At 38.1% G+C, this 27,475-nt stretch overlaps 1 protein-coding gene across 3 annotated transcripts in view; it reads right to left on the bottom strand.

Annotated features, from left to right (window-relative positions):
- Window positions 1–27,475, bottom strand: part of SPIRE1 (spire type actin nucleation factor 1) — a 205,197-nt gene that overhangs the window by 62,937 nt on the left and 114,785 nt on the right. For all 3 annotated transcript variants that reach the window (XM_064577986.1, XM_064577987.1, XM_064577988.1), the window contains 2 exons: window positions 16,870–16,947; window positions 5,478–5,642 (listed from right to left, as the gene is read on the bottom strand). In XM_064577986.1, coding sequence (XP_064434056.1) covers window positions 5,478–5,642; window positions 16,870–16,947 — 243 coding nt within the window. The remainder of the gene's footprint in view (window positions 1–5,477; window positions 5,643–16,869; window positions 16,948–27,475) is intronic.

Raw genomic sequence — 27,475 nt, 5'->3', positions numbered from 1 at the left:
AATTACCAAAACAATCTTGAAAAAGAAAAACAAAGTTGGTGGACTCACTTTTAGATTTTAAAGCTTATCACAAAGCTACAATAATTAACTATAATATATGTATTACATTATAATCACCCCACAATGTGGGATGGGCATAGGATAATCATAACAGATCAATGAAATAGAATTCAGAGTTGAGAAATAAACTCATGCATTCAACTGATTTATCACAATAGAGCCAAGACCATTAAATGGGGGTAAAAATAGTTTCTTCAGCAAATAAATAAATGATGCTGGGACAAACGGGTATCAAAATGCAAAAGAATTGGGCGCCTGGGTGGCTCAGATTTAACCGGTTAAGCTTCTGCCTTCAGGTCCTGGGTCAGGGTCCTGGGATCAAGTCCCACATCGGGCTCCCTGCTTAGTGGGGAGCCTGCTTCTCCCTCTACCTCTCTCTCTCTCTATCTCTTATGAATAAATAAATAAAATCTTTAAAAAAATGCAAAAGAATTATGTTTGATCTTTACCTCACACCACATACAAAAATGAACTTAAAACAGATCAAAGAGCTAAATGTATAGAAGTCTTAGAAGAAAACTTAGGGGTTAATCTCTATAACCTTAGATTTGGTAATGTATTTTTAGATATGACACTGAAAGCCTGAGCAACGGGAGAGAAAGAATAGATAAATTGGACACTGGTAAAATTAAAACCTTTATGCTTCAAAGCACACTGTTAAGAGAGTGAAAAGACAACCTACAGAATGGGAGAAAATATTTGCAAATCATTCATCTGTCAAGAGTCTAATACCCATAGTATATAAAGAATTTTTATAACTCAACCATACAAACAACACAACTAAAAAATAGGCACAGGATCTGAACTGACTTTTCTCCAAAGACATACAAATAGCTCACAAGCACATGAAAACACATATAACATCATTAGTCATTATGGAAATGCAAATCAAAACCACAATGAGATTTTACCTCATACTTACTATGGTAGGTATAATTAAAAACTAAAATGGACAGTAAAAAGTGCTGGCAAGAATATGGAGAAACTGAAACTCTCATACACTGCTGGTGGGAACATAAAATGGTGCAAGTGGTGTGCAAAGCAGTTTGGTGATTTCACAGTAAGTTTAACACAGAATTATTATATGATCCAGCCATTCCACTCTTAGGTATATACCCAAAAGAATCGAAAACAAGTTTTCAAACAAAAACTTGTACATGATTGTTCATAGCAGCACTATTCACAATAGTGAAAAGATGGAAAGAAACCAAATATCCATCATGTGATGAATGGATAATAAAACATGGTATATGCATATTAACAGAATGTTATTCCACCATAAGAAAGAATAAAGTACTCCTACATGCTACAATATGGATGAACCTAGGAAACATTATGCTAAATGAAAGAAGCCAGACACAAAACATTACATATTGTATGATTCCATTTATATAAAATATCCAGAATAGGTAGATCCACTGAGACAGAAAGTAGAAAAGTAGTTGCCAGGGGCTCAGGGGAGGGAAGATTAGGAGTGATTGTTTCATGGCTACAGGGTTTCCTTTGGGGGTGATGAAATTATTTTGGAACTAGACAGAGGTGGAGGTTGCACAACACTGTGGATATACTAAATGCCACTGAACTGTATAGACACTTTAAAATAGGTAATTTAATGTGAATTTTACCTTAAAATGAATGAATGGAAGAAAGAAAAACCAGACTCTTTAAAAACCTTTCATTTACTACAGAAGAATAATTATTTATGCTTGTAAATACCTTCCAACTTGGATGCACAGTTCTTTGTCATTATGTCTATGTATAATCACATACCATTATTTCCCAAATACATGATCTTAAGTCTCACCCAATATTATATGTTTTACAACATATTACAACCCAGCTGAGACCTGTTAGATCAGCATCTACAAGAGAAATCCATCTCATGTAATTAATTTTTTAAAAGATTTTATTTATATATTAGAGAGAGAGAGAGAGAACAAGTTGGGGGAAGGGCAGAGGGAGAGGGAGAAGCCAACTCCTGGTTGAGCAGGGAGCCCAAGGTGGGGCTTGATCCCAGGACCCTGGGATCATGACCTGAGCTGAAGGCAGATGCCCAATGGACTGAGCCACCCAGGTGCTCCTATCCCATGTAATTCTTAGTATCAGACAAATTTAACTACTATTTAGCATAATTATTTTTTCTGATGAAAAATAAAATGATTTAGCTCTATTGTGGGTGACAGGTAAAAGACTTTAGTTAGAAGTGTTAATAATTTATTAAGCAGAAGCAACATTTACTTATTTTAATCAATAATACGAATTTCTGAATAATTCCTTTAGAATAAGGAGGAAAATCATCTGTGATTACTGTTAAGTGTTCCCACTCAGGATAAAGTTCAGATAAGTAGGCATTTTTTAAAAGACAGCATTGCCAAGTATTGGCAACAGAAATTATCTTGCATTGTTGGTAAAAGTGTAAATTGATACAGTCCTTCTGGAGAAAAGTTTGGCAACATGTATTAAAATTTAAAATGTACATAATCCTTGATCTATCCATCTCACCAACAGAAATTCAAACCAAGGAGATAATTAGATGAGGTGTTGGTTTGAGGATATTCATCATACTAATTAAAAAAATGAAAACTGGAAACAATCTAAATGTCTATTAACAGAGTCTTGGGTAAATAATTAACAGTGCACTAGGAAATACTGTGAAGACATTTAAAAAAGAAACCATCTACATTCATTCTTCATAGGAATTATAGAGTGCAAAGGGCTCCCATTATGGAGAACCTGTTTTTTTCTTGTGTCAAATCCCATTATTCCTCGGACTTTGAACATTGTTTTTTGGCATACAGACTCTTAGACTTAGCTTAGCACACCGTTGTTAATTCTTGCCTAATTACCAGTGTCTCCCACCATACTGTGAATTTCCTGAGAATAAGGACTGTATTATGTCCTTTTCCAGAGTCTAGAATAGTGCCTGGCACACAAGAAGTGCTCAATAAATATTTGTTAAATTAGGGGCGCCTGGGTGGCTCAGTTGGTTAAGCATCTGCCTTCGGCTCAGGTCCTGATCTCAGCGTCCCAGGATGGAGCCCCGCATCAGGCTCCCTGCTCAGTAGGGAGTCAGCTTCTCCTTCTCCCTCTGCTCCTTCCCCCTTCTTGTGTGCGCGCTCTCTCTCTGACAAAATCTTTAAAAAAATTTGTTAAATAAAATTAAGAAATACAAAAAAAAATGGTATATGTTTTTTTTTTTTTTTTTAAAGATTTTATTTATTTGAGACAGAGAGAATGAGAGAGAGAGAGCACATGAGAGGGGGGAGGGTCAGAGGGAGAAGCAGGCACCCTGCCGAGCAGGGAGCCCGATGCGGGACTCTATCCAGGGACTCCAGGATCATGACCTGAGCCGAAGGCAGTCGCTTAACCAACTGAGCCACCCAGGCGCCCTGGTATATGTTTTTAAATGCTTAAATGCACTTGTAATCAAAGAAATATAGATTTTAAAAACGAAAGAGAATTTTCTCCCAGTCAAATTTGTCAATCCCAAAAGACACCCACTTTGGTCAAGGATAGGAAGAAATGGAAAAAACTATTATGTTGTAAATAGTAATCATCACAATATAACTAAAGGGCAATTTGGCCACATGTGTGTAGCACACAGCACAGATTCTGAGGTCAGACAGAATGAAAATGAACTAGTTCAGACTTGGGAAGTTATGCAGCACCTCTAAACTTCAGTTTCCTCATTTGTAAAGGAAATCAGATTTACTAAGAAGTAAATCAACATGATACTTAGAGCTACAATATTGCAGCTTATTAAAATTAACAAAGAGCTATTTCAATCTATTTATTTTTTTAAGTTTATTTACTTAAGTAATCTCTATACCCAATTGGGGCTCAAACCCCTGACCCCAAGATCAAGAGTCATATGCTCTTCAGACTGAGCCAACCAGGCGCTCTACTTAAATCTACTTTAAAACTAAGCCATGTGTTTCATAAGAATCTTCCATATAAAATAACTAATTAAATTTTCTTAAAAAATGTGGATATAATTCATTAATTCATCCCACAACTATTTGTTGGGCACAGTATTCAGCAACTGGCTGTGTGTCAGGCACATGGGCTAGTCACAGGGGATATAACAGTGAAAGAACTAAGTCCCTATAATGGTAAGATAGAGAGCGAATCTGAAAATACATGGCAATGTGAACTACTGAAACACGTGGGGAGAGAAGAGGAGAAGGCTCTATGAAGCGACACTTGAGCAGAGACCTGACAAGTGATAAAGCAAGTTATGTAGATGTGTGGGAAAAGAGAGTTCCAGGAAAAGGGAGAGCGAAGGCTCAGTTGCAGGAGCATGTGACAGCAACAGACACCAGCATGGCTAAGGAGGGGAAATAACCAGGAAGGGTTGTAGGAGGTGAATTCTCAAAGGTAACCTGTATCAGACTCTGTGGGGCTTTGCAGGCCAAGGTAGGGATGTGGAATTTGTTCCAAGTGTGATGGAGAACAGTGGAAGATTCTGAGCAGGGCAATGACATCATCACATTTTTACCTTAAGAGATTTACTCTGGCTATTTTGGGGGAAAATTGACTAAAAGGGGCAAGAGTGAAAGCAGGAAGGTCACTTAGAGGCCACTGTAATAGTGTGAGCGAGAGATGGTGGCTTGGAATGCAGAGCATCTGAAGTGGTGGCGGTGAGAAGTAGTCACATTCAGGATGTATTTCAGACATAGTGCTGTTAGGATTCCACTTCTAAGAACCTAACTCAAAGATTTCACTGTTGATATTCAAGAAGATTTAAATGAAAGGATACACAAAATAGGCTGCTTACAACTTGATACAAGTTGATGGTTTAATAAACTCTGGTATAGCCACAAAGCGATAAAAGAGGTAGTCATTTAGAAATGATGATTTTGAACACATAATGACACGGAAAAATGTTCATATACTATGTTAAGTGAAAATAACTGGTTACAAAACAAAGTGTTCAATATTAATCCATTTTGTCCAAATAAAATGTATAGAAAAAAGATTGGGGGTGCCTCGGTAGCTCAGTTCGTTAAGCATCCAACTCTTGATTTTTGCTCAGATCACGATTATAGGGTCATGACACTGAGCCCGTGTCAGGCTCTGTGCTTAGCGGGGGGTCTGCTTGAGAGTCTCTCTCCCTCTGCCCCTCCCCCTGCCCGCCTGCTCTCTCTTTCCCTAAAATAAATAAATAAATCTTAAAAAAAGACTGAAAGTTATACACCAGCATGTTAACAAAATATCTCTCTGGGTTGTGAAATTACCCATTTGTCACTTTGCTTCTTTGAGCTTACTGTATTTTTCAAATTTTCTGTAATGACAGTGTATTACTTCTACAGGAAGAAATGATTTTGAAAATGTAATACTGAGAAGCACATTTTCAACAAATAAGATTACTGAAGAATAACCACTTCAATCTGTTTATAGTTTTCTTTGTTACTTACCATTACTTTTCGCAAAGTGTATCTTTTGGATCGAATATCATCCATTAGCATCTCATAAGGCGTGAGCTGATATTCAATGGGCAAAGGGTTGTACTGCCGCTCTTGGACCTTCTTAAGTTTTACTCCATTCCGCAAATCCCTCATCACCTGAACCCAGAATCGAGCCTAAAAGAACCAAGGGTGGAGAGATGTCCATGAATAAATTTACTAGTTTCCTCTAAATAGCTACAGTCACAGAGAAAAAATGAAGAGCTTGGTTTGCAAAACACTGAGTAAACCAAACAAAACCACTTTTTAAAATTAGGTTTAAGGATATTAAAATGTGGATAGAAAGCCAGTCAAGAATCATAAGCTCTAAGTGCTGAGTCACCTGAGCATAAACCTTAACTCACCCACTGTGGAAGGCTGCATTAATGGGCTCAGTCCTGTTACGTGATTTTGCTCACTAAAGAGGAATGTATGTCCCACACCTTAATACTGGATTTGGCTATGTGATTTGCTTGGCCACTGAAACAGTAGTTGAAATGATGTGACCAAAGGCTGCAAAAGCAAACGCACAATGGGCTTGTCTCTGGTGCTTCTATTATTGCCATGAGAACCTCATGCCTGGACTGGCAGGCTGCCCAGGAGAAGGATGAGACATACATAGAGTGGAGCTACCACAACTGATCTGTACACTCATAAGCTAAATAAATGTATTGCTTTATGCGACTATGATTCTGTAGTGGTTGGTTATTCAGCATTACTGTGACCACAGCTAATTGATATAACCACCTATTAGCTACCTGACATGAAGCAATTGCTTGACCTTTCTGAACCCTGGACTCCTCATCAATAAAAGAAAATGGTACTTCATAACTTGCTGAGATGGCCAGAACTGGTATACAGTGTTCTATACATGGAAAATGCTCAAAAGTGATCATTTTTATGTTATCACGATCTTTGCACAAATTACTTAATATCCATTTTCTTAACAAATAATGGTGAGTTGCCTTGTTGGCCCTTCAAGAAAATGAGATATATATGAAGTTCTTATAATAATATAAGACACATCAAATATTTATATTATTATTATTACTATTATTATACATTAATCCTTTTATTTTTCTGCCTAAAAGCTAAGGTGTAGTCTCTACTTCTGTGAAAAGTAAATCATTATGATATTTAACTGAAACACTGTAGTTTGTTGAATTAATAACGGCTCAAATAGCTACTTAAATATATTTATTAAAAACCAAGTGATAAGGGTGTCTGGATAGTTCAGTCGGAAGAGCATGGGACTCTTGATTTCAGGGTTGTGAGTTTAAGGCCCATGTTGGGTGTAGAGATTACTTAAATAAAAAAAACTTAAAAAAAAAAGTGATGTATTTCCTAAGAATTATCTACATAAGATAACTCTGGATTAAATTTCTCAAAAACGTCTTCAAAAACAATTTATAATTTTAAAAACATGTATGCCATTTCTTGAATAAGAAAGGATTTGACACACTTACTACTATGGTATATCCATTAGAATACCTTCTAAAATATTCCTATTTTAAACAGATTCTTAGATTCTGCCATTAAAATTACTCTAATACAATATTCCTAAAATATTTAGATTTTTCTTTTGAGAATGCTCTTGTCCCAAATTCTCTTATACTCATTCCTTTAAGATCCAGTTCAAATATCATTGCATCTTTTATTTTTTTTAATTTTTTTATTGTTATGTTAATCACCACACGTTACATTAGTTTTAGATGTAGTGTTCCATGATTTATTGTGCATAACACCCAGTGCTCCATGCAGAATGTGCCCTCTAATACCCATCACCAGGCTAACCCATCCTCCCACCCCCCTCCCCTCTAGAACCCTCAGTTTGTTTTTCAGAGTCCACCGTCTCTCATGGTCCCTCTCCCCCTCCGATTTCCACCCCTTCATTCTTCCCCTCCTGCTATCTTCTTTTTTTTTCTTAACATATATTGCATTATTTGTTTCAGAGGTACAGATCTGAAATTCAACAGTCTTGCACAATTCACAGCGCTTACCAGAGCACATACTCTCCCCAGTGTCTATCACGCAGGAATCCCATCCCTCCCACCCCACCCCCCACTCCAGCAAACCTCAGTTTGTTTCCTGCAATTAAGAATTCCTCATATCAGTGAGGTCATATGATACATGTCTTTCTTTGATTGACTTATTTCACTCAACATAATACCCTCCAGTTCCATCCACGTCGTTGCAAATGGCAAGATCTCATTCCTTTTGATGGCTGCATAATATTCCATTGTATATATATACACCACATCTTCTTTATCCATTCATCTGTCATTGGACATCTTGGCTCTTTCCACAGTTAGGCTATTGTGGACATTGCTGCTATAAACATTGGGGTGCACGTACCCCTTTAGATCCCTACATTTGTATCTTTGGGGTGAATACTCAGTAGTGCAATTGCTGGATCGTATGGTAGCTCTATTTTCAACTTTTTGAGGAACCTCCATACTGTTTTCCAGAGTGGCTGCACCAGCTTGCATTCCCACCAACAGTGTAGGACGGTTCCCCTTTCTCCGCATCCCCGCCAACATCTGTCGTTCCCTGACTTGTTAATTTCAGCCATTCTGACTGGTGTGAGGTGGTATCTCACTGAGGTTTTGATTTGGATTTCCATGATGCCGAGCGATGTTGAGCACTTTTTCATGTGTCTGTTGGCCATTTGGATGTCTTCTTTGGAAAAATGTCTGTTCATGTCTTCTGCCCATTTCTTGATTGGATTCTTTGTTCTTTGGGTGTTGAGTTTGATAAGTTCTTTATAGATTTTGCATACTAGCCCTTTATCTGATATGTCATTTGCAAATACCTTCTCCCATTCTGTCGGTTGTCTTTTGGTTTTGTTGACTGTTTCTTTTGCTGTGCAGAAGTTTTTTATCTTGATGAAGTCCCAATAGTTCATTTTTGCCCTTGCTTCCCTTGCCTTTGGCCATGTGTCTAGGAAGAAGTTGCTGCAGCTGAGGTCGAAGAGGTTGCTGCCTGTGTTCTCCTTTAGGATTTTGATGGACTCCTGTCTCACATTGAGGTCTTTCAACCATTTGGAGTCTATTTTTGTGTGTGGTGTAAGGAAATGGTCCAGTTTCATTCTTCTGCATGTGGCTGTCCAATTTTCCCAACACCATTTGTTGAAGAGACTGGCTTTTTTCCACTGGACATTCTTTCCTGCTTTGTCGATGATTAGTTGACCATAGAGTTGAGGGTCCATTTCTGGGCTCTCTGTTCTGTTCCATTGATCTATGTGTCTGTTTTTGTGCCAGTACCATACTGTCTTGATGATGACAGCTTGGAATAGAGCTTGACGTCTGGAATTGTGATGCCACCAGCTTTGTTTTTTTTTTCTTCAAAATTCCTCTGGCTATTCGGGGTCTTTTCTGGTTCCATACAAATTTTAGGATTATTTGCTCCATTTCTTTAAAAAAGGTGGATGGTATTTTGATGGGGATTGCATTGAATGTGTAGATTGCTCTAGGTAGCATTGACATCTTCACAATATTTGTTCTTCCAATCTATGAGCATGGAACGTTTTTCCATTTCTTTGTGTCTTCCTCAATTTCTTTCATGAGTATTTTATAGTTTTCTGAGTACAGATCCTTTTTTTACCTCTTTGGTTAGATGTAGTCCTAGGTATCTTATGGTTTTGGGTGCAATTGTAAATGGGATCGACTCCTTAATTTCTCTTTCTTCTGTCTTGTTGTTGGTGTATAGGAATGCCACTGATTTCTGTGCATTGATTTTATATCCTGCCACTTTACTGAATTCCTGTATGAGTTCTAGCGGTTTGGGGATGGAGTCTTTTGGGTTTTCCACATAAAGTATCATATCATCTGCAAAGAGTGAGAGTTTGACTTCTTCTTTGCTGATTCGGATGCCTTTTATTTCTTTTTGTTGTCTGATTGCTGTGGCTAGGACTTCTAATACTATGTTGAATAGCAGTGGTGATAGTGGACATCCCTGCTGTGTTCCTGACCTTAGGGGGAAAGCTCTCAGTTCTTCCCCATTGAGAATGATATTCACTGTGTGTTTTTCATAGATGGCTTTTATGATATTGAGGTATGTACCCTCTATCCCTATACTCTGAAGAGTTTTGATCAAGAAAGGATGCTGTACTTTGTCAAATGCTTTTTCTGCATCTATTGAGAGGATCATATGATTCTTGTTCTTTCTTTTATTAATGTATTGTATCACACTGATTGATTTGTGGATGTTGAACCAACCTTGCAGCCCAGGGATAAATCCCACTTGGTCGTGGTGAATAATCCTTTTAATGTACTGTTGGATCCTATTGGCTAGTATTTCGGTGAGAATTCTTGCAGGCAGGTTCATCAAGGATATTGGTCTGTAATTCTCCTTTTTGATGGGGTCTTTGTCTGGTTTGGGGATCAAGGTAATGGTGGCCTCATAAAACGAGTTTGGAGGTTTTCCTTCCATTTCTATTTTTTGGAACAGTTTCAGAAGAATAGGTATTAATTCTTCTTTAAATGCTTGGTAGAATTCCCCTGGGAAGCCATCTGGCCCTGGGCTTTTGTTTCATGGGAGATTTTTGATGACTGCTTCAATTTCCTTAGTGGTTATAGGTCTGTTCAGGTTTTCTATTTCTTCCTGGTTCAGTTTTGGTAGTTGATCCATCTCTAGGAATGCATCCATTTCTTCCAGATTATCTAATTTGCTGGCATAGAGTTGCTCATAATATGTTCTTATAACTGTTTGTATTTCTTTGGTGTTGGTTGTGATCTCTCCTCTTTCATTCATGATTTTGTTGATTTGGGTCCTTTCTCTTTTCTTTTTGATAAGTCTGGCCAGGGGTTTATCAATCTTGTTAATTCTTTCAAAGAACCAGCTCCTAGTTTCGTTGATCTGTTCTACTGTTCTTTTGGTTTCTATTTCATTGATTTCTGCTCTGATCTTTATGATTTCTCTTCTCCTGCTGGGTTTAGGCTTTATTTGCTGTTCTTTCTCCAGCTCCTTTAGGTGGAGGGTTAGGTTGTGTACTTGAGACCTTTCTTGTTTCTTGAGAAAGGCTTGTATTGCTATATACTTTCCTCTTAGGACTGCCTTTGCTGCATCCCAAAGATTTTGAATAGTTGTGTTTTCATTTTCATTGGTTTCCATGAATTTTTTAAATTCTTCTTTAATTTCCTGGTTGACCCATTCATTCTTTAGTAGGATGCTCTTCAGCCTCCATGTATTTGAGTTCTTTCTGACTTTCCTCTTGTGATTGAGTTCTAGTTTCAAAGCATTGTGGTCTGAAAATAGGCAGGGAATGATCCCAATCTTTTGGTACTGATTGAGACCTGATTTGTGGCCTAGGATGTGAACTACTCTGGAGAACGTTCCATGGGCACTAGAGAAGAATGTGAATTCTGTTGCTTTGGGATGGAAGGTTCTGAATATATCTGTGAAGTCCATCTGGTCCTGTGTGTCATTTAAAGTCTTTATTTCCTTGTTGATCTTTTGCTTAGATGATCTGTCCATTTCAGTGAGGGGGGTGTTAAAGTCCCCCACTATTATTGTATTGTTGTCGATGTGTTTCTTTGCTTTTGTTATTAATTGCCTTATATAATTGGCTGCTCCCATGTTAGGGGCATAGATATTTACAATTGTTAGATCTTCTTGTTGGATAGATCCTTAAGTAGGGTATAGTGTCCTTCCTCATCTCTTATTACGGTCTTTGCTTTAAAATCTAATTTGTCTGATATAAGGATTGCCACCCCAGCTTTCTTTTGGTGTCCATTAGCATGGTAAATGGTTTTCCACCCCCTCACTTTCAATCTGGGGGTGTCTTTGGGTCTAAAATGAGTCTCTTGCAGACAGCATATCGATGGGTCTTGTTTTTTAATCCAATCTGATAGCCTGTGTCTTTTGATTGGGGCATTTAGCCCGTTTACATTCAGGGTAACTATTGAAAGATAGGAATTTAGTGCCATTGTATTGCCTGTAGGTGACTGTTACTGTATATTGTCTGTGTTCCTTTCTGGTCTGTTGCTTTTAGGCTCTCTCTTTCCTTAGAGGACCCCTTTCAATATTTCTTGTAGGGCTGGTTTTGTGTTTGCAAATTCCTTGTTTTTGTTAGTCCTGGAAGCTTTTTATCTCTCCTTCTATTTTCAGTGACAGCCTAGCTGGATATAGTATTCTTGGCTGCATATTTTTCTCATTTAGTGCTCTGAATATATCCTGCCAGTCCTTTCTGGCCTGCCAGGTCTCTGTGGATATGTCTGTTGCCAATCTAATGTTTCTACCATTGTAGGTTACATATCTGTTCTCCCGAGCTGCTCTCAGGATTTTCTCTTTGTCTCTGAGACTCGTAAGTTTTACTATTAGATGTTGGGGTGTTGACCTATTTTTATTGATTTTGAGAGGGCTTCTCTGTGCCTCCTGGATTTTGATGCCTGTTTCCTTCCCCAAATTAGGGAAGTTCTCTGCTATAATTTGCTCCAATATTACCTTCTGCCCCTCTCTCTCTTTCTTCTTCTTCTGGGATCCCAATTATTCTAATGTTGTTTCGTCTTATGGTATCGCTTATATCTCGAATTCTGCTGTGAATCAGTAGTTGTTTATCTTTTTCTCAGCTTCTTTATTTTCCATCATTTGGTCTTCTATCTCACTGATTCTCTCTTCTGCCTCATTTATCCTAGCAGTTAGCGCCCCCATTTTTGATTGCACCTCATTAATAGCCTTTTTGATTTCGACTTGGTTAGATTTTAGTTCTTTTATTTCTCCAGAAAGGGTTTCTCTAATAACTTCCATGCTTTTTTCAAGCCCAGCTAATATCTTTTTTTTTTTTTAAAGATTTTATTTATTTATTTGAGAGAATGAGATAGAGAGAGCATGAGAGGGGGGAGGGTCAGAGGGAGAAGCAGGCTCCTCGCCAAGCAGGGAGCCCGATGCGGGACTCGATTGGGACTCCAGGATCATGACCTGAGCCAAAGGCAGTTGCTCAACCAACTGAGCCACCCAGGTGCCCCGCCCAGCTAGTATCTTTAAAGTGATGATTCTGAACTCTAGATCCGACATCATACTAATGTCTGTATTGAGTAGGTCCCTGGCAGTTGGTACTACCTCTTGTTCTTTTTGTTGAGGTGATTTTTTCCGCCTTGTCGTTTTGTCCAGAGGAGAACAGAGTAATGAGAGAACAAATGCTAACAGGGTAACAATGTCCCCAGAAAATATACTCTAAACAAATCAGAAAAGACCTGACGCCAGGGGAAAAGAAAGGGAAAGAGAAAAAGGTAAAGATAGAAACCAACAAAAACAGAACAAAACAAAAAAAAACAGAATATGATCAAATATGATCAGGCTGGTACACAGATCAGTGCCACACACTAGATTTTAGGTGTATTTTGGTCTGTTAGAAGAAAGTGCCTCCCAAAATTTTAAAGAAAGGAAAAACTTATATATGTACAAAAATAAGGGTTTATATGATGAAGGGATGGAATATGACTGTAAAGATGAAAATTATAAAAAATTTTATAAAAGGAATTGATAAGACATTGTTTGAAAAAAGAAGAGGATTTAAAAAGAAAAGAAAAAGAAAAAGGGAGAGAATGTGATCAGGCAGGAGAGTAGAAAAAAACCATACACTAGAGATTTAGGGTATATTTTGATAACTATCTCAAAATTTTAAAGAGAGAACAACTTATATATATATATGCCAAAAATATGGGTAACTACTATGAAGGGATAGAATATGACTCTAAAAATGAAAAATAAAAATGTTTTTTAAAAAAGGGATTGATAAGATGTTGGTTGAAAAAGGGAAAAAGAAAAATTCAAAAAAAAAAAGTTAAAAAAAATTAACTTTGAAAGACTAAAGAATCATGGTAAAAAAGCCATGGATTCTATGTGCGTTGTTCCCCTAGCGCTGGAGTTCTGCCGTTCTCATTGATGGGTAAACTTGGTCTTGGTTGGCTGTTCTCGCTGATCTTCTGGGGGAGGGGCCCGTTGCCGTGGTTCCCAAATGTCTTTGCCGGAGGTGGAATTGCCCCGCCCTTGCCGGTCCGGGCTAAGTAATCTGCTCGGGATTGCTCTCGGGAGCTTTTGTTCCCTGCAAGCTTTCCCTACGGCTTTGGAGGCCGAGAGTGAAAATGGTGGCTTCCCAATCTCCGCCCCAGGAGGAGCCGAGAACTCGGGGCCCCGCTCCTCAGTGCGCCCCCAGAGAAAAGCAGTCAATCGCTCCCATCTCCCCGGTCTCCGGCCGCACTCCGTGCTCACCCGGCCTGTGACTGAGCGTTTCTATCTCTGGCACCCGACACTGCATGGAGTCTCCAAACCCAGCAGATCCCTGCGGTGCACTCCTGCACCTCTTCTCCCAGGGAGAAGAAGGGGAGTCTCCCCGGATCTGCCACTTGTTGGGTCCCTGCTGGAGGAGCAGTGGCCTGACTGTGCTGCAGATCACGGTTTATGGCAACCCTGAGCTGAGAGCCCGCGCCTGGGCTCCGCCTCTGCAGCCGGCTTCCCTGCTCCGATACCTGGGAGCTCTGCCGCACTCAGGCACCCCCGGTCTTCCTGTGACCCCGAGGGTCCTAAGACCACACTGTCCCACGAGGGTTCCACCCCCCGCTTAGCCACCGGAGTGACGTCCCTCAGCAGAGCCGACTTCTAAAAGTTCCGATTTTATGCTCTGCGGCTCTATCACTTGCCAGAAGCAGCCGACGGAAGCCCCTCCCCTGCCGTCTAGCCTCCCGAATTTCGAATATCGCCTCAGATTCACTTCTCCGCACGTCCTACCTTCCAGAAAGTGGTTGCTTTTCTGTTCAGAGAGTTGTGGCTATTCTTCTCTTTGATCTCCTGTTGAGTTTGTAGGTGTTCAGAATGGTTTGATCCCTATCCAGCTGAATTCCTGAGACCAGACGAAATCCAGGTCTCCTACTCCTCCGCCATCTTGCTCCGCCCCCTCATCTCATCTTTTAAAATTCTTTCTCTTTTCTTGACCTCCCCAGGCTTTAAGAAAAAACTGACATATGTGAAAGTTTGAATTCTCAAAACAGATAAATTAGAGGATAATTACTCACATTTGAAGATTTTGCTATAATTATGAAAGGATTCAAACAGACCTTTTATATAGCCAGTTCTTTATATATTATCATTTGGGAAAAATTTTCAGAAATTTAATTCAGAAATTAAAGTCATAGTTAGCATATAAAATAATATACAACTGTCATTGTATGTATTCCCAGAGATTTTATTTACCTCATATTCCACCAGGGAGATCTTGAGATGTTTAGATCCTGCCATTAAAAATATCCTAACTCTCCCTCATTCTATTCCTCATTCTTTACTCATTTCTTTCTAATATTTCTAAATAATTCATTTTAATGGTCTTATAAGAAACAGACTGGTGATCTAGGCAAATGGAACTCTCTATGCAGTTAGTGCATCTCTTGTCAGTGATTCTACTAGTTTTTAAAAGAGCTTGCCTTAAGGCAATAAATTAAATTTTTAGTTCAAGTTTATATTAACTGTTTGCTAAATTCTGACCACTTGGAGTTATTTATCTGGTTTCCATGTCTAAGAAAAAAATTTAAAATTTTTTAGCCAAGATGAAATACATTTGGAAAAAGACTACCAGAGTATTCTATACAAAGGAAACTTGATAATCAATATTATTCTAAAAGGACAATACCCACTTATAAGATATTACAGCCTACTTGTTTTTTAACCTTACTCTTAAATGTTCCAGATTAATTTCATTCCAGATATCTCAGTAAAGATATCATCAATAAATTAAGAATATTTACATTCATACATCAACACATGTAGATCCATACAATGGAATGGACTACTACTACTAATAAAAACATTAAACTATTGATACAGGCAACAACATGGATGAAATCTCAAAAGAATTATGCTGAATGGAAGAAACCAAGCAAAAAACAGTATATACTATATGATTACATTCATATAAAATTTTAGAAAATGCAAACTAATCTATAGTGAAAGAAAGCAGATCACTGATTGCCTAGAAACTGGGGAGAAAGGAGGCAGGAAGCAGGCTTACAAAGGAGTATGAGGAAACTTGGGGAGTGATGGATGGGCTCAGTATTTTGATTATGGTGATGGTTTCATGGGTATGTATGTGTGTGTGTACATGTCAAAACTTATCAAATTGTGCCTTTTAAATATGTGCAACTTACTGCATGCTGATTATACTTTAATAAAGCTGTTAGAATAGAATTAAACAATTAAACAATTAAAATCTAATATGGTCAAAAGCAACTTGTTCATATCCCCCAAATCTGCTTCTATTCCTAGTCTCTCATTTAATGATGTCATTATTTAACCATTATTTATCCTTAACCTGAAAAGTCAGAATCCTGAAATGTGCCTTCCCACTGACACCTGAACATACCTCAGTCTAATTTCATGACACTGACTCCTCAACACTGTCATGCCCACCCAACTCTAAGTCATATATGAGGGCAGGGACTCTTGGTTTCACTAGGATCTAGAATCATGCCAGAAAAACTGACTACTCAAAGTGTGTCACATAAATATACTGCAATCATCTGTGCTAAAAGTCTGTCTTCTGTTTTATGAGGGCAGAGATCCTGTATTATTCATTTTGCATCCTCAGAACACTAATCCAGTAACTATTCATCGGACTACATTATAGTTTCACACCCTATCCCGAAACAGAGCTTATGTTTTGACTTACGAGTATGCTAAAGTAGTAATATAATTAGAAAGGTCAACATTTTAAAACACCTAAATTCTCAGAAGACATTGGGGGTGGCTTTAATAAAACCAGTTAATTTTGTAAAATGGGGAGTAGATATTTCCTCAAATATAAGACTATATAACTCAAATTCATACAATATCAATTCGTATTACAGCCCTTAGTAACAAGCATTTTATTTTATTTTAAAAGATTTTATTTATTTATTTGAGAGCAAGAGAGTGAGCGATAGAGGGAACATGAGCAGGGGGAGGGGCAGAGGGAGAAGCAGGCTCCCCAATGAGCAGGGAGCCCGATGAGGGGCTCAATCCCAGGACCCTGGGATCATGACCCAAGCTGAAGGCAGACACTCAACCAACTGAGCCACCCAGGTGCCCCAATAACAGGGATTTTAAAAAACATTACACTATGGGGCGCCTGGGTAGCTCAGTTGGTTAAGTGTCTGACTCTTGGTTTCGGCTCAAGTCATGATCTCAGGGTCCTGAGATCAAGCTCTGCGTTGGGTTTCCTGTTGAGTGGGGAGTCTGCTTCCCCTCTCTGTCCCTCTGCCCCTCCCTGCCCACTCATGCACTCTTTCTCTCTCCAAAATAAATAAATAAATCTTTAAAAAACAAAACAATACCCCAAAAAACACATTATACTATGTCTTCAACACTAAGCAGAACAGAGAATGTCCAACTACCTTACCCAGTCAGCGTTTTTCAGCTCTTCCAGGTCTGTGTTAGATTCATCACTTTTTTCCATTTCTTGAATCTTCTTAAGATTCTACCAATTAAAATAAAAAGAAAACATTTAGGTATAAAAATTTCATTAAGCCACCTTCTCAAATTAAAATTTCTAACAGATACCTTCAGACAAAGTATATACAGAAGTGTTATTGAAACAGTACAGAATCTACTTCTCTGTAGATTTCAGTCAATGGTAGGCTAGACTAAATACAATACTACAGAGGGATGAACTGAGATTGCTCATCCTAATTTCCTTCTAGGCCTTGTGGCTAACTTTGTCACCACATTAATTTGTACCCCTAAGCTGTAGTGACACTGCCCTCTCCCTCAACCTCCATATTCAATCTACCATTAAATCTCAAAGATATTACTTCCTCCCTATAACCTAAGCCCTCTTCTTTTTATCTCCCCTGCAGATCTCTTAATTTAAACACTATCTGATTTTTGCCTGATTTCTGATGTGGTCTTGCCCTGGATGCTCTCCTCTCCTCATCCCCAGATCTGGTCTCTTTCATTCCTACTTCTGCTCTTCCTTCAGATAATTGGGCTCAAGAGAATCACCAATTCTTCAGGAAAGCCTTTCCTTCCCCCTCTTCCAAAGCCAAATCTTCCTACTATACAATGGCGTATAGCACCATACACCTTCCTCTGTAGCCCTTATTACATTGTAATTTTACATTTGTTTGTGCCTTCCCCCTAGGTTTCATGAAGCAAAAGTCTATTCTCAGGGGCTAATATAAGCACTGGCACTTTTCATGCTCCATATATATTTGTCAAATAATTTCATGAATAAATTTCAATATATAAAATGCTTTTTATTATTTGATACATGTGTATATTGTAAAAACCGTTAGTGCAATAAGGTAAATTACCACCTCCACCACCTCATATAATTACCTTATTGTGTATGTGGTGAGAACCTTTCAGATCTACTTTCAGCAACCTCCCAGCACGTAAGACAATATTGTTAACTACAGTCAACATGCTGTACATTAAGTCTCCAGAACTTATTCATCTTAGCACTGCAAGTTTGGACCCTTTTTTGCTTAATTTTTAATTTTTTAATTTGAGTATAGTTGACACACAATGTTATACCCCATGAAACTGCAGTAATCCAACATTTGCAATTTTAAGAAAATCTTGATAAGTAAAACATCTATTCACCTATTAATTACCAGTTTGCATTATACCATTCCTACTCACAATAAATTAACTCTAGTATATTTTACTTCTCGTTGAGCCTATTTTCCTGAATGTATGTGGACTGAGTTTAAATGTACTATATGAAACCTAGTTTATTTTACATGAAAATAATGAATACTTAATAGAAAACATTTCTAAACCATTTATTTTTGGCTTCTCAACATCTCAGACTAACCTTCCACAAAATGAGAATAACACCACCTGTTTATTTTTGTACTTAATAATGTATAGGAGTATTAATATATGAAGAATAAAATTACTCTGAACATTTGAAGAAAATGGTATAAATAATGCATTATTTCTTCTCTTGCTAAGGAAGAAATTATGGGGGGGGGAGTACTTTTACTTGTTTCAGAATGTGTTTCCATAATTACAGGTATCTTCCGATTTCTGAAAGTTCATGTAAGCCACTTCACTTTAACTGAAGACCTACACTAGCACCTACACTGTGTTTTGCTAGTTGAAAGAAATCCAGAGAAATTTTGCTTTTAAGGAAAAAGCCATTACCATCCTAATGTAGGTCTTTCATAATGTAGGTTTTCTGTAAAAGTGAAGCGGCATAATGTGAACTTTTGGAAAGCAGGGGAAACCGTATTTTATTTATTTATTTGTTTATTTATTTATTTTTTAACATTTTGGAAACCGTATTTTAAAACGAAGTCAGGTTTCTTGTTTGAGATTACGTAATAAGACACTTGCTATCCGAGTCATGCTACATTACCATCTTTGGGCCCATGTTTCCCCACCTTTAAGAGGAAGGTATTAGTATCTACCTCACGATGCTGCTGTATTTAAAATATAATCAGTTAAATATAGCAGCACCTTGCATTTACAGCCCCTGGGGAAAGCACCTCCGAAAACATGTACCTCTGAATTCTCTGTACTGCCCCAGCCCCATTCCCGAATCCTCATCCAGAGCCTTGCTCTTTTCCAGTGGTCCTGGCTACTGCTCTTGGCTGCAGCAGGCTGTGGGGAAATAATGAGAGCTAACAAGGGCTAAGCCTTCAAGCAGCCAATATTTGGCCCCAAGCACAACTCTTGTTATGGCTGGACTCACAACTGAGGCTCCCCAAAACTAAATGACATGGCTGCAGTCTCCCCGCAGGTGGGATGGAGCAGAGTGAAGTAGGTAGAAGTGGCATCGAGGTCTCAGACATGAGGTAAGATGTGTGGAAGGGACACCAGATGAATGGTCCTGTTGGGAACCTAAGTGTCCTGTTGCTGACCCCAATGGCTTAGAAAAGTCTTAGAAAACAGCTGGATAAAGTTGTACTTTACTTTTGCTAAAATTAGTATTTATGAATTGATATTACACAAGAAAAAAGAACAGTTTATGAATTGTAACTGGGCTTTGCAGATAATGGGCACTTAATATCTGGTACAACATTATGTCAAAATCTGAGTAATAATCCTTATTACTAAAATCAGGATTCTTTGTTTTTCTGTGTCTAAAGACGTACAGGATGTTCTGGTATAAGCAGTATTTCTGATATTCAAAATACCTAATTTTTTGCTAGGGATTATTAGTTGTCATTTAAAAAATCTCTGATGATTTAAAGCCACAGTTTTCAACCCAAGTCCACAATCTTCATCAGGTATTCATATTTTGAAATCAGAGCTGAGCAGAGAGGAGACCAAAAGGAGAGGCACACACACATTTATTTTGTTCCTATGAAGACTGTAATCTAGGCTGTATCCCAAAAACAATTAATGGCTTAAGGTATATATTATTCTATTGACCAGAAGAGTGTTTGTTCTAGATTTTTGTAATTAAAATAGTGAAAGAAAAGAGATTAAGGAGGTGAACTCCCTCTGGGCACCTAGGCACTCTATCAGGCTATGACGTCTCTATCAGCAGCAGGGCTCCTCCCTCCCCAACCCAAAAAACCAAGAGCTGAGAATAAGTACTTCATCTCTATTTCTTCCCACTCCAGCCTTAGGGCATTTGCATTGGCTGTTCCCTCTTGCCAGAATGCTTTACCACACATATCCACATAGCTAATTCCCATACATCATTTTTGCTCAAATGTCACCTTCTCAATGGGACCTACCTTAACTATCCTATACAAGCTCCATGCCCTGCCCCTAGCAATTCCCCTAGTCTATGACTTTTCCCAGAAAGCATCCTGCCTTCTAACAGTGTATATGACTTACTTTTAATATGTTTACTGCCTGCCTCTCGTTGCCAGATTTTAAGCTTCATAAGGAAGTATTTTTGTGTATTTTGTTCAGTGATGGGCTCCTCAAATCTCTAAAAGTATGCCTTGCACTTAGTAGGTACTTGCTAAGTATTTATTGAATAAGTGAATTAAGATCTTTCAGCCAAGAACAGTCCAACTCTTAAATCTCCTCAACAGTTCTTATCAAGTCAACTTTAATAAGAAGCCCAATGAAAGGGAAAATTATTCAGAGGAAAACCTGAATTTTTTTCTCTAAACTCAGAATCCACTGGAGGGCTGGAGAAGAAAACCTCTATTTATGCTTCACAGAAAAATATGCTCTCCAGTTCAGGGAAATAAATATGGAACCCAAGCTCAAATTACATTTAAGTGTCTCATTCAGTCAACAGATGATAAAATAAATAATAAAATAAGTAAATTAAAAAGAAAAAGTAATAAGCCTAATACCACACAGAAGAAATGAAGTAATACTACTACTAAACAGGTCAGTAAGATTCAGTCAGCATCAAAATGAATTGGCTTGAAACCTTAATGCCTGAGAGGAGCAGGTGGGTACACACGTGCCAACACCCTAACCACACACCTTCCCCACCTGTAACCAAGAGCACAACGAGCCCCAAACCGCACTAAATTTTTTCTGTCGTATTCCCCCTGTCAGCTTAAGGCTGATTCCACGACAAGCACTATATTGTTTACCAAGGATCTATAAACCAAAAGATAATGGAAAAAGCTGAAAACATGTAGGAAAAGCTCATTTTTACAAGCCTATATATATAGAGACCATTGGAAATTAAAAAAATATATATATATATTTTATATATATATATATATATATTTTTTTTTTTTTTTAATTTCCAATGGTCTCTAGCCCTTCTAGGATCCAAACAACAGAAAGCAAAACAAACAGTATGGACACAGTAGAAGATGGGCGGTCTTTGGCAAGATGAAAATATTTATCTTTTTTTGATTCCTACTGCTACTACCAAAGCTGATTACAGCAAGTCTCTCAACTGTTCTTTCTGCTCCAGTTTCTTCCTCATTTGGTTTATCTCTTCACCTCCCTACGATGGGTTCCCACTGTCTCTGCTGGGGCCTTCAAACTGGGGTACCTGTACTTCTGGGAACCTCTGGTCAAACGGTACTGCGATATGCCAGGGAGCATTTATAATGACATATGTTACTCACAGATAATGTGATGAAGGTTGTGGTCAGCTGCCCAGATGCACGCCCCGCACCCCCTTCAGGAATGAAGTACTCTCTTCCACTGGCTGCTGGAGGTGTTGTCTGCCAGAGGCTCATAGCCTAATCCTGCTCCAGGAGCTGCACTCAGCGCGCAGGCAAGGAGCTGCCTTGTCACGGGTATGCCCCATCTCTGGGGTAGCCCACACCCAGCCATCGGTCTGTGCGGAAGTACACAGGTCAGGCCCCCTTGCCTCCCTTGGGACAACTCTGAAGGGCCATCTCAACTTCTGAGCTCTCTGTGGGATTGGCTGAGGCCTGCTATACTGGCATCATAGTTCAGCTTTTCCTTCACCCCCTCACAGGTATTCCCCAAAGCATTCCCAATAAGACCTCCTGAACTCAAATTTTACCCCTCAGAATCCATTTCCTGCAGGAACTCAATCCACACATGGAATTAAGTTTTTAAAATATTGTAACAGATGCAGACATATAAAACAAAATTTACGTGGATTTTAAAGGTAAAATGCATGACCTCAAAGACATTTTGACTTGCACTAAACAGTATATGCCTCAGTGGGTGTCTGCTGTTTTTTCTAGAAACCTTTTCCCCCTTCCTTCTTTCCACTGGGGAACACAGCCCTACAGTTTGAGTACGGCTAACCCCATGCCCGGCACACCTCACTGCCCACTCACAAGGGTGAACACACAGCCTCCCCAGCCAGTGGGGCCCATTTTCCTGACCACAGTGACTGGTTCTTGAACAGATACATGACTGAATTTTCCTCCAAGATAGTTTTGCCCCAATTAAGAGAAAAGACTTTCTTCTGGAGTTACTGAACTGAGAGAATGTGAGGCTTAAGCTACAGACTATCATCTTACCTGCCTTTTAGTAAAAGCCCATCCTGGGGAGTGAGAGAGAGAAACCCAGCCCTGATTATAGGTTTTGAGACACTGGATCCAGCTGTGCATACCCTTAGACTTCCCATTTATGTGAGCCAGTAAATCTTCTACTCACTCTACCCATGCTAATTTGAGTGGATTTCTGTTACTTGCAACTGAAAGAGTTATGATTTAATATGTCTCCTTGGTCCAGAAATATGCGTTCATGCTTGTGTGTCTTAGGAGTACTCTGGTAGAATATGAGAAGCATATGGTCCCTTTCCCACCCAACCTTAAATTTTACTGTTCTCCAGCACATCCCTGACTAAATGTAGTCCAGATGGTCTCACTGTTACACCTTTACGCATCTCTACCTTTACCTCTGGGCTGTGATAAAATCCCTAACTCCCTGCTTCTAAGAAAAACTGTCCACTCTTTATAATACTAAAGATAGTTTAAATGAATAGTGCAAGAATTTCACGCTTCTTTACTCTTCTGACCAGTAGCAGAAACTGTAGTTCAGACACTTCCTAGCTGTGTGACTTTACACAAGTCATTTAACTGCTCTAATCCTCGGCTTGTTTTCCCATCTATAAAATGCAGATACTAATAGCCACTTTTTGGATTTTGTTAATGTTGCATAAAATAATACAGAAGAAATACTGAATGCAGCCTGGCTCGTGTTAAGCATTTAGTAAGTATTAGTTATTATAAGCCAATAAATATCTGTAAGGACTTGATTTTGAACACTTTTACTCCTCCACAAAAACATTTTATTCTTTTACCAAATGAGACCTTTCTCTAGTCTCTTCATGAAATCAAAATATTGACTCACAAATAAATCAAATAAAATAGTTGAGAATCTGTGAATACTATAATTGAACAAGCCTGAACAAATGTGCAACTAGAAATCTCAGGTTTTCTAGTTAGCAGAAAAAATAAATGAGTAATTTGAAAGTAAATTACATTATTTTTCTAGTTTTAGTGGCAAGCTTCTGTCAATTATATTCTAGCTTCTGAATAAATTATTTTGCATGTACAAATGTAATAACAGATGCCAACTTGTGCTTGGAATATGGTGAGAAAGTTCTAAGTGAGCACCCACATGGCAATTAACTCTCTGCATTTCTGACATAACCATTCTCAAACTAGCAATTAGAACTGCTCCATGCCAACACTTTCTGTTTCTGGCATCTTAAAAAAATAAACAAATAAAATCTACTCTGTGAATCACAAGTATATCAAATGCTCAAATGCTAATTTTAATTCAATTGTGTAGATTCATCAGCAGCTCACATATAAATGCCCACCCTTATAAATATATTCATGGAGGTGCCTGGGTGCTCAGTTGGTTAAGCATCTGCCTTCAGTTCAGGTCATGATCCCAGGGTCCTGGGATCAAGCCCCACATTGGATTCCCTGCTCAGTGGGGAGCCTGCTTCTCCCTCTCCCTTGGCCTGCCATTCCCCCTGCTTGTGCTCGCTCTCTCTCTGCCAAGTAAATATATAAAATCTTTAAAAAAATATATATATATATTCATGAATATGTTAATAACAGCATTCCCATGATGACCATTTTCCTCCATACTGTTAACCACTTAAAACTATTTATCATTTATTAATATTCCTCTATGTACTGAGTACATGTTTTCAGTTAGAAACTTTTAAAAGTGTAAAAAGGAATATGTTTCAGTAATTCCTTAAACCTTTTTTTACTCGATATATGCTAATATGCTTTCAAAGAAATTACTATTAAATTCATTTCCCAAGTGACAAAATACAAATGTTGCCTATAATAAATAGAACATGTATATCAGCCACAAAGATTAAGAGCCATGATGTCTTTTCTTTTTTTTTTTTTAAAGATTTTATTTATTTATTTGACAGAGAGAGAAAGAGCGAGAACAGGAACACAAGCAGGGGGAGTGGGAGTGGGAGAGGGAGAAGCAGGCTTCCAGCCAAGCAGGGAGCCCGATGTGGGGCTCGATCCCAGGACCCTGGGATCATGACCTGAGCCGAAGGCAGACGCTTAACGACTGAGCCACCCAGGCGCCTTCGATGTCTTTTCTGAGATATTTTTACCACAGAGAAAAGCAAGAAAAGGGATTTTATCTATTTACCAGCCCAAAAGTAGTATTTTGAAAATTAGGGTATAAAAATCTCCCAGGGAATTATAGCAGTCCTAATAACTGGAAGTCTCCTATGTATATTAAAGAGTTAATGGGTAATTACTAAAGAACATGATTTATATTTTCATCAAGTTCTATGGCACTTTCTTAAGGATGTAACACACTCTTCTCCCCGAGGTACGGTATGATAGGGAGAATATAACTACAACAAAATGAGAGAAAGTCAGCATTTTACTTAATGAAAAAATGTAAAATGTTAAGATACTAAACCGTAAGTTGGTAATTTCTGTAAAACTGAATTTCTGAAGAAACTGGAAAAGCTATACACAAAGTCATCAAAATGAAGGAAATTCATTTCTAGGTTCTGTGAAAGGAGTATCATTCCTTATTCCAATATTTTTGTTAACGCACACACATACGCTGAGGATTTAATGACCATCTGCCCCAAGTAGCTAGACTCACAGTATCTCCCTATACATGATCACCCTTTCAGTTTTCATACTCATCAACTCTTCACACCTAAAGAAATGCAGTGATAAGCATAAAATGATCATTAAAATATCATAGACAATATCTGCAAATTATATCACAAAAAGCTATTTTCTTAAGAAATACAAATCGAGGGGTGCCTGGGGGGCTCAGTCAGTTAAGCGTCTGCCTTCGGCTCAGGTCATGATCCCAGGGTCCTGAAATCCAGCCCCTCGTCTTCATAGGGCTCCCTGCTGAGCAGGGAGTCTTCTTCTCCCTCTCCTTCTCCCCCTTCCCTGCTTGTGCACTCACGCACTCTCTCTCTCTCGCTCACTCTCTTTCAAAAAAATATATAAAATCTTAAAAAAAATACAAATCAACAAGGGAAGACCAATACCACATTAGAAAAATGGGAAAAAGATATGAATTAGGCAACTGATAATTACAAATGTCTCTTAAGCATATGACAAGGTACCCAATCTCATTCATTCATAATAATAAGGAAAATGTAAACTAAAACTATGGAATACAGATTTTCACCTATCACTTAGAAAACACATTGTGTATGAAAACACTTTTACACAATGCTAAGGAGAGTATGAATTGGTAAAACTCTACTGAAGACAATTCTATACTTCATGAAAATTATAAACACACACTTCCTTTGAAATAACAATTCTAATTTTCCTACATATATGAAAAACACCTTTAGAACTATCCATTGCAGCATTATTTGTAATAGCAAAAAATTGGAAGTAATCTAGTAATTGTCAATAAAGGGCTGATTAAATCAATCACAGTATATCAATCACAGTATATCCACACAAGAGAATATTATGAAGACATAAAAGATATAAACACTATGTACAGATATGAAATAATTTCCACAATATATTAAATGAAAAAAGGAAAGTTCAGAACAGCATAAAAAAGGAAGAAAAAATATTGTATTTTTGTTAGTTATGGATAAAATATCTCCATAAGGACAAAGAAGAAATTCAGTATTTATTGTCTGTGGGACAGAGACTGTGTGGCTAGGAGGCGGAAGCAGAAGGGTATAATTTACCATTTTTGGAGAAACAGTACTCCTGGAGTGTTTGAACCATTTGAATTTTTTCTGTTAAAATAAAGTTAATTAAATTGAAGAATTTACAGGACAAGTAAAGATTCTTCTGCAACATTTTAAGCAGGGAGAGCAGTGATAAGAGCAAAGATACCCAGGGCAGAGAGGGTAATTTAATTATTTCTGATGAGGTGAGTGCTTTGCACATTTATTAACACTTACAAAATAATAAATCAATTGAAAAGATTGACATTGACAAGGGCCCTGAAAAGTTAATGATGGATAATCTCATTAAAATGAACAAATGGCAACCTTACAAACAGACATCTGGTGGTAACCCTTTCTTTCAAAACAGGGTATGTTCACCACTTGGAAGAACATAAGTCCTTTTTAGCTTTAGGGTGGAATTTCCAGCTAACTTAAATGGTACAGTTTCATTATTGGAAGTGTTGTGAGCAGGCATGAGGAGAATGAAAGGCAGAGAATATGAGAAAGCTGATGAAAATACACTTCAATATGTGAATGAGGCAGAGATCTTGTGGCTTTATCTTTGTGTATGTAGTCCAGCAGAGTATATTCGGAAGTCATGTCACATGCAGATGCCTTAGTTTAACTGAATGTGGTCATTGGCAATGGTATGACACAGGTGGATCTGATTATTGGCTGATAAGAGATGGTGGGCGGGAAATACTTACATTTGATTTTTTTCAACCAATTGCAGGTAATAAAATGTGGTTATTTGACTTTTTTAGAAAGATAAAAATATATCTAATAACAGTGCAGTCAATTCCAAAAACATTGTTTTTTTCCTAGCAACAAGATACTTTATATATATGTGTGTGTGTGCGTGCGCACGCGCATAATATTCCACTTTAAGTACAATATTTGGTAATAGTCTTATCTAAGATAAACTGAGCTCAAAGATTTCATCATGAAATTCTGATTTCTTATATAGGACTAATAATAGGACACTTAATGAAGTGTCACAGTAGTAGTTGTTGATTATGTAGTGTAAAAACACTCATGTAACATTGTGAAGATTTATAATGAGCCATGCTTATTTCCAATTCATCTTCTTACCCCATAATTCCAATATCTGGTCAAATATTAGCAGCTAAAGATAAATTGGCTTCAATCTAGGCATCTAGAGATCATCCTCTCATCACAGGATTTTTATTAAATTTAGGGTAAGATTTAACCATTTAGAAGAATTTGAATGACAAGGTTTAAAACAAAGTCACATATAGCTATCACCCAGCCATCCCATCCCTCCCACCCCCCTCCACTCCAACAACCCTCAGTTTGTTTCCTGAGATTAAGAGTCTCTTATGGTTTGTCTCCCTCTCCGGTTTCATCTTGTTTCATTTTTCCCTCCCTTCCCCTATGATTCTCTGTCTTGTTTCTCAAATTCCTCGTATCAATGAGATCATATGATACTTGTCTTTCTCTGATTGACTTATTT

This window comes from Mirounga angustirostris, unplaced genomic scaffold, assembly GCF_029215605.1.
Source record: "Mirounga angustirostris isolate CCGP_5_RB_7025 unplaced genomic scaffold, mMirAng1.0.hap1 SCAF_14, whole genome shotgun sequence".
NCBI lineage: Eukaryota > Metazoa > Chordata > Mammalia > Carnivora > Phocidae > Mirounga > Mirounga angustirostris.
This window is presented reverse-complemented; position numbering and strand designations above follow the sequence as displayed.